Source organism: Echinops telfairi, unplaced genomic scaffold (assembly GCF_000313985.2).
Source record: "Echinops telfairi isolate 266 unplaced genomic scaffold, ASM31398v2 ScPeMD7_6;HRSCAF=24_0, whole genome shotgun sequence".
NCBI lineage: Eukaryota > Metazoa > Chordata > Mammalia > Afrosoricida > Tenrecidae > Echinops > Echinops telfairi.
In genome coordinates, this window is record NW_022103902.1 from 8,697,077 (window position 1) to 8,713,988 (window position 16,912).

General features: G+C 39.1%; 1 protein-coding gene across 2 annotated transcripts in view; it reads right to left on the reverse strand.

Moving 5' to 3' along the window:
* IFT57 (intraflagellar transport 57) overlaps positions 1 to 16,293 on the reverse strand; it is a 72,932-nt gene extending 56,639 nt beyond the window's left edge. The window contains exons 1-5 of one of the 2 annotated variants that reach the window (XM_045286214.1): positions 16,030 to 16,293; positions 12,934 to 13,099; positions 12,077 to 12,195; positions 7,831 to 7,921; positions 1,198 to 1,266 (exon numbers count right to left, since the gene is read on the reverse strand). In XM_045286214.1, coding sequence (XP_045142149.1) covers positions 1,198 to 1,266; positions 7,831 to 7,921; positions 12,077 to 12,195; positions 12,934 to 13,099; positions 16,030 to 16,241 — 657 coding nt within the window. In that variant the 5' untranslated portion in view covers positions 16,242 to 16,293. The remainder of the gene's footprint in view (positions 1 to 1,197; positions 1,267 to 7,830; positions 7,922 to 12,076; positions 12,196 to 12,933; positions 13,100 to 16,029) is intronic. The other variant, XM_004706388.3, reaches the window with a different exon arrangement.
* Positions 16,294 to 16,912: the final 619 nt, after the last annotated feature.

Here is a 16,912-nt window from a genome sequence, read left to right on the forward strand (position 1 = left end):
TCTTTTGTACTTCATCATTTCTTCCATTTGAATTAGTTACTACTGTATGTCCCAAAAGAAGTTCAGTCTTTTCTACCATCTATTTTGTGGTTGTTTTTTGTCTCTTTCTTGCCCTTTTAATGGCCTCCTCCTGTCTTCATGCACTAAGTAAAGACTTTAATTTTACTTGGATCCACAATCAATGCCCACACAAGCAGTCAAGAAATGAAACAACATATTACATTGGACAGATATTCTGCAAAAGACTTCTTTAAAGTGTTAAAAGGTGAAGATGGTAGTTTGAGAAATAAGGTGTGCCTAACCCAAACCACATTATTTATAACGGCCTAATATGCATGTGGAAGCTAGGAAATCAATAAGGAAGGCAGAAGGAAAGTTGATGTTTCTGAAGTTTGGTGTTGGCAAAAACTATTGAGTATATCGTAGATGCCAGCAGAAAGAACATATCTGTCTTGGAAGACGTACAGCTAGAATGCTCCTTAAAGTGAAAACTTCATCCCAGGTACTTTGGACACGTTAGAAGACACCAATTCCTGACAAAAGACATCAGGCTGGTAAAGTAAAAGGTGAGTGAAAAAAGGGAAAACCTTCCATAAGATGTAGAACCCGGTGGCTGTAACAAAGATGATTTAGGACAAGGTAGTGTTTTGATTTGCTATATAGGCTCTCTATAATTAGGCACTGACCTGACAGATCTTAACAACAACAACACTTTTAAAGTAACTCATTGAGTATGTACTCCTTTAGAGACTGCTTTGTTTCATAATTAAAACAGAGCAAAAGCCTGACTACTTATTCATGTACTCATCTTAAGATAATTTATTTTATTTTAAAGAAGTACAAATGATTTAAATATTTCTGATAAGCAAATATTTTAATATTTGCCTAGGTAACAGAAACTAACTTGAAGTAGGATAATATATGTCTTTCATCTAATGAAAAATGCCACCAGGCAAATAAATTAGTTTCAGTTTTCACAAGTATATCTATGTTAGATGACTAGGAAGCTGCCCAATTTATTCTTATGGAGATTTATATTTGCTATAATTTTAATATTTTATACACAGGAAAACATTTTTCTCAGCAACTTTTCAAATGACATAAAAACAATAGCCAATAAGAGTCTCGACTCACTTTGATCTCTAGCAGAGCAGGTATACTGACGGCTTGGCCCTATGCGTACTGAATACCACTTACCGAATGATAGGTCTGGGCCTTTAGAACATTGAGATCAATGAAGTTTTCTTCATTGTCTGTCTCCTCCTCCTTAAATAGAAGAATTTGTCAATTAGTAAAGTTAACAATTATAAAAAAATTTACAGCATAAAAAGTATGTTCTGTTTTCACATATCATATATATATATATATATAGCTTGATATAAAGACTAATGCACTAAAAAGCATTTAAAAGCCTAGTGATACACCCTTCAGAGATCATACCAGAAGACCACAAAGAATTGGAAACCCCACTAACTCAGTTGGACTTTACCTTAAACTCACTTGTAGCAGATATAAGGAACTGAAATATTTCCTTGAACTTAAAACTGCAATGCCCCAGCTGAAGCAACAGATGATCACTATTCCAAGGCACCAACATACACTTGCTATTTTCACACTTTCTGCTGTTTTGAGACATGTGTTAACCGACTAGCAATAGCTCTGCTTCAATAAATGAGTGTGTCACTAAAAGTAATGCCGTAGCACCAATTCTCGTGGTTTGTGTAACTAGTGTCCAGTCACCTAAATTTCGAAGGTATATAAGTAAAACTATTCATGTATGGTAGTCTAAAAGAATGTCCTATACATGTACAAGTTCCCTTTCTCAACAGTGTTTTAACTTCTATGCTATTGACTAAAATAATACTATCAGTAGAATTACTTTATGCTCCCTGTAGATAATTTATGATTTACTCTAATGAAATGATAATCATGTCTAAAGCGAACCAGGGAAATTCATAACCATAGACATATGAATGGATTTTTGAGTTCCTATATGATTGTAGCACTAATATAAGAACAGTAAGTTCTTATATTGCTTGGCATTTGCCCTCATGAGATCATCACTGAATATTTGGGCACAATATCAAAGAAGGCCTAATCGCATAGTGGTTACATTGGACTGCTAATCCCAAGATCCACAGTTCAACCACCAGCCACTTCTCGAGAGAAAGACGGGCTTTCTACTCCCATAAACAGATACAGGCTCCAAAACTCACAGAGGCAATTCTACTCTATCCTACACGGTTGGTTGCTATGAGTCCACATGGACTCAATGGTAGTTGAGTTTTTTTTGTACAAAATGTGAAGAAAACAGTTGATATCCAGCTTTTCGAAAAAAGGGGCTTAAAGTCTTGTCTCATAAACGAGCAGCTATTTAAGTTAAATGCCAGTGATGTCCATATGGAAGAACACCAGCCTGTGTAATCCAAAGATTGTAAAGAATAAAATCTAAATCCAGAGGAAGGAATGGTACCAGAGCATAAATCCTAAACAGCCAGTATGTGGAATGTGACCTATGATTGTGGAAACCCATAATCCATTTGCAGTGTCCCCACGTGGATTGAGTCTCTGATTGATACCCACTGACCACATTCTAAGACTTAATATCAGAGTATTGTGAGTGGGTTTGAGCAGCTGGAATTAGGCTGGAATGTAACACTTTATCATTAGCTCTCCCTTTTGACCCATTTTGAACTTATTCTGTTTTTAAAAATATTTTCTGCTTTCTTTGCAATTGAGGTTTCCCTCAGCTTATTTGGTCATGGTTGCTGAATGCTGTTGCTTGTTTCCTATGTTTTATATGTTTTTATGAATAGGGAAGCCAGGATGGGTAGATCTACAAAGACGGTAACAGGATTAATAATAATTACCTGAGACACGGAAGGGGAGGGAGGGATGGAAACTAAACAGCAATGGGCACAAGGAGGAAAGAAAGCGTTCCAGAGGTGGTGATGAATGCACAAACCTTAATATGACTGAACCTCTGAATTGTATGATGTTAATTAACCCTCGATAAAACTATTTTTAAAAATAAGTAAAAACCAAGTGAAAGCTTACATAATATAATGTGGTTTAGTATTAGGTGATATATCTTTTGAAGTCTGGATGGTGCCATTTATTAAGAACTTGCTTTTGCAATCATTGGATAGGGGTGGTGATGGAGCAAGAATAGAGCTCTGAGGCAGAACTAGGGATCAACTTAGAAAGAGGAACAGGAAACAGCTATCATTGGCATCTCTGAGACAGATAGTGGAAAGAATTAAAGAATAGTCTCACCCTTTTCAGAGACCCATCTCATAGATATTTTTGACATCTTATTTTTTATACGAGGGTAGTCAAATAGTATTGCTAAAAATCACAGAAACCTTTATTAAGTAAAAAGTATCGATAAATGATGCTTTTGTTTCTCAACATATTCTCTCTCTAATCCACCCCTCGGTAACTCTGCACTCCTTATTTCACACTATGTCAAAACAGCAGTTTGGCCACCTAAAGCGACACAAATCGTAGGGTGAATGGAATAAGGTTTCCTTGATGTGGTAGTTATATAATTTCATGTCAACTGGAAGAGATATAAAATTGTAGGGGTGGAATTTAGCCTGTCAATCATGTCATGGCCTGATAACCTCACTTGGCGGTGCAACTGAGATATAAAGCTCTCTGAAAGCCTCTCTCTCTCTCTCTCTCTCTCTGCCTGCACCTTCCTGCTTGTTGACCACCCTGAGGGCTGCGGTAGCCTTACCATGCTTTCCAACGACCATCCTGCATTCTGCATCATTGCCTGTGACTGCGTTTGGGTCTGAAGAGGGACCTACGGACTAGCATCAGGCTTAAAGCCTGAGATGGACTGGGCTAGGATATTTTCTTGATATGTAATTATTCTTGATATAAAGCCCTTTCTTAAACATATATGAATGTCAGTGGATTTGTTTCTCTAGTCACGCCACTCTAGCACACTTGAAGAATGAGCAGATATTGTCCTAATGGAAAATAAAATTCCTCTCCCCAACTTTCCTGTCCTTTTCCTCAGCAATGTGACTTTGTTTTCTTAAAACTGCTTCATCATAAGCCCCTAAAGCAGTCCTGTATCCTTTGGGAAAAAGCAGTATTACTCCTTAGGAATCTTTTTTTAAAAAAAACATTTTATTGGTGGGTCTTACAGCTTGTGTAACAATTCATACATCAATTTTATCAAGCATATCTGTACATATGTTGCCATCATTATTTTCTAGATATTTATTTTGTATTTAGCCCTTGGTGTCAGCTCTTCTTCCCCCCTCTCCCCCTACCCTCATGGCCCTTTGATAAATTATAAATTATAATTATTTTCATATCTTAAACTGACCGCAGTCTCCCTTCACACTCGGTTTCTGTTGTTTGTCCACCTGAAGGAGGTGTGTGTGGTTATATGCTGATCATCGCGATAGGTTCCTCCTGCCTCCTCTCCTCTCCCCACCTTCCCCCTGCCCTCCTGGGATCACTACTCCCATTCCTGTTGCTGGATTCCATGGGTCATGAGCTCTCAGTCTTATCTGTACCTGTGCACATGCCTGCAGTGAAAGTCAGTATTAGGGTCGATAGTGGGGGGTGAGAAAACTAGAGGAGTATTGTGTGTTTCATCAGCGCTTTACTGTACCCTGATTGACTCATCCCTTCCTTGTGACCCCTCTGTGAGGGGATGTCCCAATGTCTACGATGGGCTTTGGGTCTCTGCTCTGACTCCCCTCATTCTCAACAATATGCTTTTCTTTGTTTGTTCGGGGTCTTCTGATGCCTGGTACCCGGTCCCAGTGACACCTCATGATGGCACAGGCTGGTGTGCTTCTTCCATGTGGGCTTGCTGCTTCTCTGCTAGTTGGCCACTTGTTTACCTTCAAGCCTTTAAGACCCCAGACGCTATATCTTTGGGCACCATCAGCTTTTTTCACCACATTTGCTTATGCACCCGCTTTGTCTTCAGTGACTGTGCTGGGAGGGTGAGCATCACAGAATGCCAGGCTGTTAGAACAAAGTGCTCTTGCCTTGAGGGAGAGCATGAGCAGAGGTCTGAAGTTTAGGAATCTTTTAAAAAGGAAAACAAAAACACAAGGGAGCTCAGATTTTCCTTCTTGATCATAGATATGGCTCAGAGTATATTTAGTGTACGTTTAAGAGGGGATTGCCTCTCCAAGGGTGCCCCTCTCTAGCCCCGTGTGTCTGAGGACCAGGACTGACACGTGGAATGCACCTGAACCGTCCTTTTAAACAAATATAGGGACCGTGGGCCACAGGGTTCTGATGACCATTATCAAACTCAAGCATCTGTGAGATGCGATTATTGCTAAGTGCTGTTGAGTTGACTGTCAGCTCTGTCTATATCTGTGACAGAGTAGGGGGGGGCCCCATAGGATTCCCTAGGCTTTATTGTTTATGGGAGCATATTGTCAGGTCTTTCTCCTCCGCAACAGGTGAGTGGATTTGGACTGCCAACCTCTCACTTAGCACCAAACTCTTAATAACTGGGCCACCAGTCCCTCCCTGGAAGGCAGTCAGTTTGGCCTTTGAAACAGTTGGTCTGTATCTCACGGCTGTGAAGAAATTAGTTATGAGGTTGCTATTCAATATAAACTGACATATCTAAAAAGGCTACTTCAATCTTTAAAATGTTTCCAGGAAAATGTTAGCTATAATTACCAAAAGTTACACAAGGTACTGACAGACAAATTTAATGATCAAATATTTAATGAACCTCTTCTATGTGCCAGGCTCTGCACAATAAGCTAAAGATACAAGTGAGCAAAACTAGACATAGTTTCTGCCCTGTTTTCTTTATGACTAGCAGGTCTTTGTGCAATATTTTTTCTGACTAGCAATAATCAGGTCTGTCTCTAAAGCAAATTGCTAAGCACTAAGAACAGTGATCTGTAGAGAAATGTTAATTGTAAAGATATTGGGATGCATATATTATAGTAAAATAAAAAGAGGTGAACAAGGAGGCGCACGTGTGGAGCCAAAAACACTTCTGAACTTAAATGGAAAAATCTGCTCTATTATAAAAAATGTTCTGAACCTAGACCATTTTCACAGCTAATTTGAAGCACCCTCCCCTCCCTCAGTAGCTCTGGCCACAGTGGTCTGCTCTCAGTTCCTTGACCATGCTGAGCTCATTCTAGTCACGGAGCTTTGCCACATGCTATCACCAGCCACACAGGTACTCAACAAGTACACGCAGAATGGATAAACACACTTTTATCTCGACTCTTCAAATAGATGGCATTTGAGCTAACCATGGTCTTCTCTTTAGTGAGTTGTTGAGTGGATGCTTTATTAAGATACTGGTTAGAACCACACCAACGTCGCTGCTATCCAGTCACTGCCAGCTCACAGCGACCCCAGACAACAGGGGAGAATTGCCCAGGGGAGTGTCTAAGACTGTGACTTTTTATGGAATTAGAACGCCCCGTCTTGTTCAGAGGAGCAGCTGGTGGTTTCGAACTGCTGGCCTTGTGGATCTCAGCCCAAAGTAGAACGAATATACCACCAGGGCACCTAAATATGAGGCAAGATTTGAAAATGCAATAGATGCAGTGAAAAAAATTCTAAAATCTTTCTACTCATATATAACTAATGTTTAACATATTGATATTTTCCTCTTTTGTATATTTTGTATAATTGAATACAAGATAGTATAAAACTTAAAAATTCTTTTTGGAGTCAATTTTATAGCACAGAGCAAAATATATGCCTAAAGTATAATATAAACATCATCTCTCTGTCACAAATATTTCTTTGTAAACAACTTTTTATGGCTACATACTATTCTACTCACCGGAGATAGTCTATTTAATCACAACTATTTTTCCCCCAAATTACATTTTAATTGACATATCTAATTCATTCCAATATATCCCTTCCTTTCTCATACAGTTCTGTTGGTCAATACAATTGGGTTGGGCTATACAATCAGCAATGCTATAAACTCCCCTCTCCCCCACGCCCACCCACCTCACTTACAACTATCTTTTAAAGGTTATTTTTAGTACTTGCTATTAAAGTAATACAGTACTTAACATCTTTGGAAAACGTGGTAGTTTAATAACTTACTTCAAATTGAAATAAAGAGTTCTTTATTATCTACTGATTTCCAAACAATCTGAAAACATAAATTGGCTTATTACAGTAAACTGACTATGCTAAAGTTATTTTTTCCTATACTTCCATTTCAGATCACATTTATACTTCCAGAGGCAAACTAAAACACCAGGTTTAATCTAGCTCTAGTTTTGAGAAGAATTTTCTTGAGAAAAAATCCTTTTGTTTCTACTACTTAGTCTAATCAATTATAGAGACCTTCTCCCTTAGCTTCACACCATGCACACAATGTTAAAACATGGAAAAAGGGCCAGAGGCTGCCAAATAATTTACCTATTGCTGGTTACTTAAAAGCAGTTTTTTATTCTTTCAGAGAGGGACTTATCTTAGTTTGAGAAGTACAAGAGTTTCTGAGAATTGAACATAGTGGTATTCCTATGAGGTGGAATGAATTCATCCTAAATTCTATTGTTCTCTTGTAAATGCCTTATTAGTCATGGCTTATTTAAGATGATGACTGGTTGTTAATAAAATATTTACTCATACAGCTAGTACTATAGACTTCCTCTCTATAGTTTAAAACCTCCGCTAAAATTCAGACCTGAATCATTAGAATTAACCGAACCAAAGATCTAAAAGACCTAAAATTTTATTTGAAGTCTTCCTTACTCTAGAAATAACGAAAGAGAATATGCTCTTAACAATAGAAGAACTCAGAAAAGGGGCAGGAACCCCATAGCAGATCAGCAGGACACATACCACTGATTCTTCATCCACTTTATTTAATGTTAATTCCGCATCATCTTCCTGAACACTTTCCTCTTCTAATTCTTCTACAGGATATGTTGGCCTAAAATGATAAGGCTTAGTAAGAAATGAGTTTTAAAAAATCTTAGAAGGTACAAGAGTGTAATTTGAATATCAATATTCTCCACTAGATTTTGTCCCCCTCCTTTTTGCCTCCCCTATCATAACCACTGTGAAATGTTTCATGCATTCTTCCTGAAACTTCTACATGAACAAACAAAAGCGTTCATCACTGGATTTTAAAAACAAAGGTATACAAATGAGATCAGACCATGAACACTGTCATCTAACATATTCGCTTCCTTACCAATACATTATATTTCAGTATCTAAATATATTTCCCATTATTTAAAAGCTTCTGCCACCTCATTCCATTCAATAATAGTACCAAGCCCTGAGTGGTGCAAATGGTTAAGTTTCACTACCAAGAGGTACCTCGAAAGACAGGCCTGACCATATGCTTCTGAAAGGCCCAAACCTTGAAAACTCCACGAGGCAGTTCTACTCTGCACACATGGGGTGGATAAGAGTCATTCGTAACTCGATAGCAACCACCAATAGCAGCGACATATTCACTTAACTGGTAGCCAGTAATTTAGGTTCTTTTCATTGTTGCTGTTGTTAGACAATGTTGCAAAAATCATCCTTGTATATGGACCTTTAGGAAATAATTTAGAATAAACTCCTGAAGGTAGAATGGCTGGGTCAATAACTGTATACATTATTGCTTTGTTAATTGCCCTAGCTTATATTCCTGACAACAATGTAGAATAGTAATCACACCTTTTCCATCCTTTCACCAATATGGAGTACACACATTACTCTTTATCAATTATCCAAGTGAAAAAAAAAATCTCATTCCTGTGTTTCTTTTATATGAGAGTAGCTGAACATCTTTTCATGTTTTAATTTAGTTATTTGTGTTTCTTTTTTCAATGAAATACTCATTTATGAATTTACCCTTTGACTTTGTATGTTAGGGATAGTAATGTTTTGCCTAACTTGTGTGAAAAGCATTTTTCTAGTTTACTACTTAATGAGTAATAAATGGCTACTCAAATTAGGAACATTTCTTACTACACAAACATGGCAAATTTTCTTGCGTGGACCTAAATGATAGAGGTCTCAACACTAAATACAGAACAATCCATCACGTTCCATTGAGATTTTAAAAAAAACACCCAAATGTATTTGGGATTATTTCTGATATCTTTTCTTAAAAATCAGAAACACAGAAAGGTTAACAAAAGGCATAATCAATATTTATTATTTAAAAAGCCAAGCATTTTGAATAAATTAATCTAAGACTAGAATGTTTCCTAACTTGGCACTAATTAGCATTAGATGAGAACAACTCGAGGACAATGTTCTCGTAGGATTCATGTAAGTATATTTAGATAGATACATAATCATCCATAAATACATAACATCATTTACAATTGCCAATATACTGTATATACTTGAGCATAAGCTAAGGCACCTAATTTTACCACAAAAAACTGGGGGGCTTTTTGAGTATAAAAAAAACGTGCTGAAAAAGCTCGGCTTATACACGAGTATATATGGTAGTCACTAATGTTTATTTCTCCATATTTTTTCCTCTTTTTCTTCCCTATGTATTCTAGTTGTGGTTACTATCACTGAGAACACCCCAACTTACGAAGGCTTGCTGCTTCGTATTATGCCATCCTCATGATTGGGAACAGACAGGCGGTCGTGATACCCAGGCGTTTCATTGGCTGATGATTGGAAAAAGATCATCACACCTTTTTTCCTAGTATGTTTTAGAGTGGACTCTTCAGTGACACCTTTACAGCACTGTAACAACATGGAAGCTTCCAGTGCTGTGGATGGTGAACCTTTGTCCCTCACATGGAAAGCAAGAATTATACCATCCTGCCTTCACAAGTTTTCCAAGTTCCTATATATTAGCCAGCAGATGTGATGTGCCTGGAAACAAGAATTTGTAAAATTCAATAGGGGCTGACATAATAGCTTCTGATGAGCTTAAAATATATTGAACTATGTTTGTTGTTGTCAGGTGCCATTAAGTTGGTTCTGACTCGTAGCATCCTGCGTAACAGAACCACTGCCTGGTCCTATGTTCTCCTCACAATTGTTGTTATGCTTGATCCCATTGTTGCAGCCACTACGTCAACCCGTTTCATCAAGGGTCTTCCTTTTTTTCTCACTAAACCTTCACTTTATGAAGCAGGATGTTTTCCACGAGGGACTGGTCTCTCTTGATAGCATGTCCAAAGTATGAGAGATGAAGTCTGGTCGTCTTCACTTGCAAGTAGTATTCTAGCTGTACTGCTTCAAAGACAAATTTGTTTGTTCCTCTGCCAGCCCATGGTATTTTTAGTATTATTCACCAACACCATAATTACAATGTATTAATTCTTCTTCAGGCTCAGTAATAAAATAAAAATGTCAAACGGAGCAACACATCTTTTTGGAAATCCCATAAAGAACTGCTTTGGATCACATGGTCATTCTTCGCTCCTGCTGTTAAGTACCATCCAGTTGGTTCCGACTCATAGTGTCTCTGTGTAACCAGGATGAAAGATTACCTAGCCCTGTACTAGTCTCACAACTGTTGTCATGTGGGAACTCATTGTTGCAGCCAGTGTGTCCATCCGCCGCATTCAAAGTCATCTTCTTCTACCCTGACTCTCCATTCTCCCAAGCGTGATGTCCTTTCCCAGGGACTGCTCTATCCTGGTAACATGTGAGATGGAATCTTGTCATTCTTGCTTCCACTGAGCATTCTGGATGTACTCCTTCTGACACAGATCCGTTTGTTCTTCTGGCAGTCCATAGTACTTTTAATATTCTTTACCATCATTCAAATACTCAATTGTTATTTTAATTATCACCATAATTCAAATAATCAATTCTTCAGTGATCTCCTATGTATATTGTCCAACTTTCCCATGCATATGAAGCAAATGAAAATACCAAGGCTTGGGTCAAGCACATTTTAGTCTTCTTAGGAAGAAGGAAGAGTCTGCCTGCCTCTCAGGGATCAGCCCCTGTAAACTTTATGAATAATAGCAGTCATTCTTTAAATTGTTTTAAATGATAATGTTTATTTTGGAGCATATAAAAATATTTTTTCAGGTCACAAAAACCTGGATAAAAGTAATTTTATTTGGTTTAACTTAATGAAAACTACGGGCGGAGGAGTTTTTCAATGTTCTTATTAAAAGACCTGATGAAATAATAGGTTAAGTATTGGGCTGCTCATTAAAATATAGTTGTTCCAGAGCCACCAGGTAATGCATGGGAGAAAGACGAGGGCGAGGGTGTCTGCTTCTGTGAAGACTGAGAGCATCAGAAACGTTGTCCCATTGAGTTGCTATGAGTCAGAGTCAACTGGAGTAGTGGGCATTAAAAAAGGGCAAGCATTATTCATCTGAGAGAATGTAATAGAATATTATAAAATTAGCAAGGAACAATATGCACAACTTTTTAGTTCTAATTTTAAAAAAAATCACTGTTTTCTCACATTTTACCTGGAGAGTGCCTTTGTATCCTCTAACCAATCAATAATTCCAGTCTTCAAAATGCCACATTCACATATTTTCTCATCTTAACTTATAAAATGAAGATAATTTTGAATGTTTCATTTCCATATTCATATGATAAACACTAAGTGAGCATATACGACAACGCAAACACCATGCTGTCAGAGAGTACACATGAAGATTTCACAATTGCTAACAAAAACGTCCAGCCTATAAATAAATGATTTTCATATAAATGCCATGTGATAACAGAAATATAAACAAAGGGCTGACAAGTCAGCAAAAAGCAATGAACCAGGTCACTGACAGTGGTACATGACTTCCTCCAGTATGATTTGTAACCACAAATCATTAGAAGCAAAAGACACAATGCCACTTAAACTTCCATTTTTCCTTAAATCTACAGCTCTCAGGTTTCCCAGGTGCTGGCTATGCTTGTGTTTACACAGAGATTTTAATATTTTGTCTTAAACTGATAATACTACAGTTAATAATTATATACATATTTAATCACGCAATGTCTAGACTGGTTTTTCTTAATTACTGTAGCATTTTCAGTTTATAACAATGAAGAGGAAATAAATTTTTATCAATATTAGGAACCTCTCACCCTTAGAAGCAACTGCTATCCACACACAGTTACTAATATTAGGTCAGGTGAATTTTACCTTTTCCAGGTGAAACCAATATATTTCAATGCTTCTTCAGCTAAACAGTCAAGAACATAGCATACATGTTCTCCATAACCGGACTTTAATTTTGAAGGGGGAAAATCTGCAGTTCTTCCCTGAAATACAACAGATAAACAGAGTATAACTTGTTATTTGTACTCCAAATGCGAAAATATTTTAATCAAAAACTTATAAAGCGATCGATCATTTCTGCAATTTCCAAGTGTGAACTAAAACAATTATAACTGACAGTGTAATTGAGACAAAGTTCTCTCTCTCACTCTTATTTTTAATCTACTGGCACATAAAAAATATCAAAAAATTCAGGCATTTTGGTGTCAAAAGTATCAAAGGCAATAGCTCTGTGACAAGAGAACAAATCATTGATCCTCTCAGGATGATAATCAGTAATATTATCAGCTTCGCATCAAGGACAGCCATACGAAGGAGAGAGGCGCATTTGCAAACATGATTAACAAGTGTGGTAAACATGTCTCACTGCCTGTGCCCAGGAAGAGTCAAAATGAACAAAGTGTTACACTGCTCTACTAAATCAAAGTTCTCTCTCAAAATATGAAGTGTTTCAGTTTCCTGGTTTATCATTTTTTAAGGGGAACTAAGCACTCATAAATTTACCTCTACAATATGTCAAGATTAAGAAAAATAAAGCTTACTTTGAGCTATAAAGAATGTACACTGAAGCAGCCTTGCTGAGGTTTTAGCTCAAAATAAATTCAGATAGAATTACATATGCTCATAGAGGATTTATCTAAAAGCTAGCATTTACATATTGAGTTATCAGTGTTATAATTCATAACTTGGGAACCTTCAGAAAGAGAGTTGTTTACACTTACCAATGATCGAAGCTCGGATAATATGTTAGATATGGTTGCATTCGGATCATCATATTCTTGAGGCTGCTCAAAGGGTCGTCCTGCTCTGTTAATCAACCACGCAGCAAGAGTGCAAAACATGTAGAACTGTTCCCCAGAGTTGGTAGGCAGTGCAAAGTAGTGTCTGCTTCAAAACAAATCAGAATGATATGAAATTAGTTCCTAGTTACTAAAGTTGATCAGTTCAAATTGCCAGTGGCCTTTTCTCTTTAGTGGCTTTCAAACCAAAAGACACTGATTTTTTAACCCTGTGTACTGTCCATTAATCTACAGCAGTCCATTAAGCTTCTAACAAACAGGTTTAGGGCAATCACTGCTGTACACAAAATATTAATTCAGAGTCCTTATACACAAATGATGTAATGCATGTTAGAAAACACAGCAGGTGAAACTTTGCCCAAATGATTAACATATCAAGAATAACTAAAAAGAGTGCTTCTTAAAAGTGAGAACTTGGAATTCAGAGAATCTGGGTTGAAACAGACCATAGATTATTGATTATGCCTTTTTGCAATGACTGCTATCTTAATATACTTTATGTACCTATTGGCTATGTTAATCAGTTGTTCTCAAACTGCTCAAGCTGGCTGCATATTTGAATAACCAGAATACCGATGCCCCTCCAAATATTGCCTCTTCCCTTACAAATGCATCAAATAAAAACATTTAACAAGTCCCTTACATGATTCTAGTGGTATAGAGAGGAGTAGAAAGCACATCCCCATTCTAACAAATATTGGTTGAAATTTACTAAATCTCCTACCTAATGAAAACAATCCTATGAAGATCAGTATGATTTGTACCTAAACAATTGAGGAGTAAGGAGCTCTAGTGGTTAACGTACTCAGTTGCTAACAGAAAGGCCTAAGGTTTAAGCTCATTCACTCTGAGAAAGGTGTGGCAGTTCACTCACTTCCTTAGAGATTACAGTGTTGGAAACCTTACAGGGAAGTGCTACTCTGTTCGATTAGGTCCTTATGAGTGGAGATTGACTAGATGGCAGTGGGTATATTAGGAGTAAAACATACTGACAACAATACTGCAGTCAGTTTGAACAAAAATCTTAACTTGCTGTTTATTTGTAGCTAATACTATTTGTGTATAGTATTGGTATTAACAACCTTTTTCATAAGCAGGGGCCTATTTCTTCATGTTTCCCAAACTTCTTTCTCTACAGTGTAAGTATAAATACTCTGGGCAATAACATAAACTTGAGAAGGAACAAAAGGCGGGTAGGAGGGGTAAGAAGTCCTGGCAGGTATGTGTTTACAACCCTTTCAAAGTGCCCACCCACCAAAAACTCACTTCTTCCATATAGGTTAGTAACTGTTCCTGGGTAGAATTGATACTGATAGACCTAAGTCAGTGGTTCTCAAACGGTGGTGTACACCCAAAAAAGCCTTGGCAGGCTTGTTTCAGCATTGGCTGCTAGCTACCACCCTCACGATTTCTAAGAGAGAAAACGTATTTCTAATAAGCTCCCAGGTGACACTAGTGGGACCACCGACCTAGTTAGTGCGTCTCCACTCAGATTTATAATTCTAAGTACCCTGCTGACCCTCTAAGGAAACAGTACATAGTGCTATCAATCGAACTTAGAGGCCATTTTCCTTTCATTTCAAACATATGTTTGGAAGGGAAAAAAAGTAATGCATTTTGATGAACAGAAAATGTAAGCTACATGTATAAAAAAACAACCAAATTTACTGCTATTGAGTAGATGCCAATTCACAGGACAGGTTAGAACTGCCCCATGAATATCTGAGGCTGTAACTGTTTACTCCAATAGAAAGCCCCATTTGTCTCCTGCGCAGAGATGCTGGCTATTTTAAACTGCTGACCCAATTGCCACCAACCACTAGCTACCAGGGCTCCCCTATGCTAACCTGATCAATTGCTTTAATGTAATAACTCCCAATCCTACAACTTGTATCACAGATCAAGCAAGGTTACTTCTCGTCCCTCTCACTTTTCTGCCATTACGAAATGACATAGCAATATGGACAGTCTACATAAAGTCTACATAGCATAGAATTATTGGAAGAAAGTAAAATCAAGAAAATGGTCGCATGAATCAAAATTGTCAAGGGAAGTTATCTGAGCTGAGTTACAGACATCAAGAGAAAGCAGTGAAGATTTGTAATCTTACACACTCCCTCTCACACAACAAAATAAACAAACAGGCATAGTAAAGAGAAGGCAAAGCTGCGAAATGCACTTATTACTCGGCTATCCGAGTACACAGCCAAGCTACAGGGATGGAAGGACAGAGTGCTCCAGCACCCTCAGCCACGAATGGTACTGCCTTCAGGATCTGATGAGCGTTTTCCCACCAAAAGTAAGGGTTGAACTTTAGATTCTATGATAAGGGGGCAATTCCACTAGCTGCCATTTCATTTGCCCTTTTCTTTTCCTTTTTTAAAAAAAATCATTTTATTGGGGGCTTATACAACTCTTATCACAATCCATACATTCTATCCATTGGGTCAAGCACATCTGTACATTTGTTGCCCTCATCATTCTCAAAACATGCTGTTTCTGTGAGGAGCGTCAATACAAAAGCAGAGCCCCGGCGGCAAAAGGTCAACAAGTTGTTTACTAACAGCACACAAAACAAGTTTACCAACAGCACACAAAGTGCTCAGCGGGTGGGGCGGTGGTTATAGGGTCAGGTTTCCCCCCCAAAAAAAACGAAAAATGAGAAACAGATCTACTTGACAGCAGCGCCGGACTCTGCGGATGAGATTGTAGAATTTTCCCACACGTTTGCTTGCACTTTTTTTCTGTTTTGCACCATGGATATTTTTTATGCACTTTAACAATTACAACACACAGTTTTGTGCTTCGTGGAGGGGTGTGTGTGCGTGCGTGTGAACAAATGGGAGGCTGCCATCCAGTCTCCCCAGCTGTCCCAAAACGTGTTTACAGAAACACCAAGTCGGAACCCTGCACCGCCAGCTTTGCGGGGGGCGGAAGAGAAGGCTGGTGAGCCCGCCTTCGGGAGGCATCTCCCGGGGCTCGGCCGGCAGCCGGGCGCTCGCGGACCAGGAGACCCACCTGGACGGGGGCTTCAGGTTGCTCTTCCGGAGGAGTTCCTCCTCGTAGCGGAGCAGCTTCAGCTTCTCCACCAGGTCCTCCATCACCACGAACATGTGGTAGGCCGCGCCAGGCCCGCGCTCCACCACCGCCTCTCCGGCCCCTTCGCCGCGCGACCGAGACGCGCCGTCCTCCAGCCCCGACGGCGTGACCACGGCAGCGGCCGCGGCCATGGCTCACCACACTGAAAGACCCGGGCGGAGATTCCGCCCACAAACCTCTCGGGCCTCCACCGCCCGCGCTACCGCAGCCCCGACCGCCGCGACCCGTTACCAGGCGACCGCCTGGCAACCCGTCACCAGGGAAACTAGTCTCCACCTTCTTCCTGGGACTGCCCGCCAATCAGGGCGGGCCTCCCGACTACGTCACGGCAGACCCCGCCCCTCCGACTAACACTGGGGAGAACGTCGCTCGGAATCAGCGCCCCCACCCTCGCGGAGGCGTGGCGCTCTCAGCCGCGTGAGGACCCGCCCCTTCCCGCTGTGGCTTAAAGGCGGAGGCGGGGCCGTCCGAGTTTCTGCTGCGCTTTCAGAAGGATGGGTGGTCAAGGCTTGCTGTTAACAGTTAAAAAATTTAAAGGAAGACTGAAGGCGCTCAGTATTGAGAACTACTCTGATTTTATTTATATATATATATGTAATATGTTTGATTTTGTTAGAAAAATGGGCAGAGGAGCACTGATTTCAATTATCAGTCTGCAAGCTGACTAATTGAATACTGAAGAGTGTGAAAGTGAGATTCCAGAAAGGCAAATACCTTTTTCTATTTACCAAAGAGAAAATGCAAAACCAAAACAACAATAATAAAAAAACCTGATGTATGTAGAAAGTAGCCCTAAAGGGAA